This window comes from Monoraphidium neglectum (assembly GCF_000611645.1).
Source record: "Monoraphidium neglectum strain SAG 48.87 unplaced genomic scaffold scaffold05203, whole genome shotgun sequence".
NCBI lineage: Eukaryota > Viridiplantae > Chlorophyta > Chlorophyceae > Sphaeropleales > Selenastraceae > Monoraphidium > Monoraphidium neglectum.
This window is the reverse complement of record NW_014008427.1, coordinates 1-725: the sequence shown is the minus strand read 5'-3', so window position 1 is coordinate 725 and position 725 is coordinate 1. Positions and strand designations below refer to the sequence as shown.

General features: G+C 67.6%; 1 protein-coding gene across 1 annotated transcript in view; it reads left to right on the top strand.

Moving 5' to 3' along the window:
* The window catches only part of MNEG_15296 (hypothetical protein), a gene marked incomplete at both ends in the record, with an annotated part of 4,284 nt that extends 3,593 nt beyond the window's left edge, over window positions 1-691 (top strand). Inside the window, one exon of the mRNA XM_014036233.1 lies at window positions 672-691. Coding sequence (XP_013891687.1) covers window positions 672-691 — 20 coding nt within the window. The remainder of the gene's footprint in view (window positions 1-671) is intronic.
* Window positions 692-725: the final 34 nt, after the last annotated feature.

Below are 725 nucleotides of genomic sequence, written 5' to 3'. Positions count from 1 at the left end.
ACGTGGAAGGGGGGGGGGGCGGCACGACGCGAGCAGCCCCGGGCTGCGGTCGGGCACGCTGCCTGGCCGGCTGGCTGGCCGAGGTCCCGGAACGTTTATCGGGCCCGCCACCATCCAACGGCACGCCCTCGTCTGATCCTCCCGCCTCCTACTCTCCCGTTCGCCCCACCCCTGCCGCCTCCGATCAAACCCTCGTGTGCACTGCTGCCAGGGCGTGCTGCGCTGTTTGAATTCCCTGAGCTGTGTGACAGGGCGGTGGCCGCGGCAGACTACATAGCCCTCGCACACAAGTGGGTGGCGGGAGAGGGGAGGACGGGGTGGTGTGGTGGTGTGGATGAGCTGCTGATGGTGCCGCGAGGCCTGGAAGGTCAAAGGAACCAGGAGGGAGGGGGCGTGAGGGTGCCGCCTGCCGGGCACGCGGTCTCGTCGTGTCCGGTGCAGCACACGTATCGCGTCAGCTGACGGGGGTTGCCGCGCATCGCCATAAGAATGACCACCACCGGGCCCTGCGCGCTGGAACGCTGACGCTGCGCGGCACCAGCTGCCCCCTCTCCGCCCTTCCCTGCGTTCATGCCCTCGACTCAGCCCCAAAACCACCTTCCAAAACCCCCGGACAACCGTTTTTCCCCAACATCACCCGAACACCCGTCTCCCTCCAAGGGCCGCTCCAGACACCACCCAGGCCCCTTAAATAAACCAATAGCCCCTCCCCTGCACCCACCCAC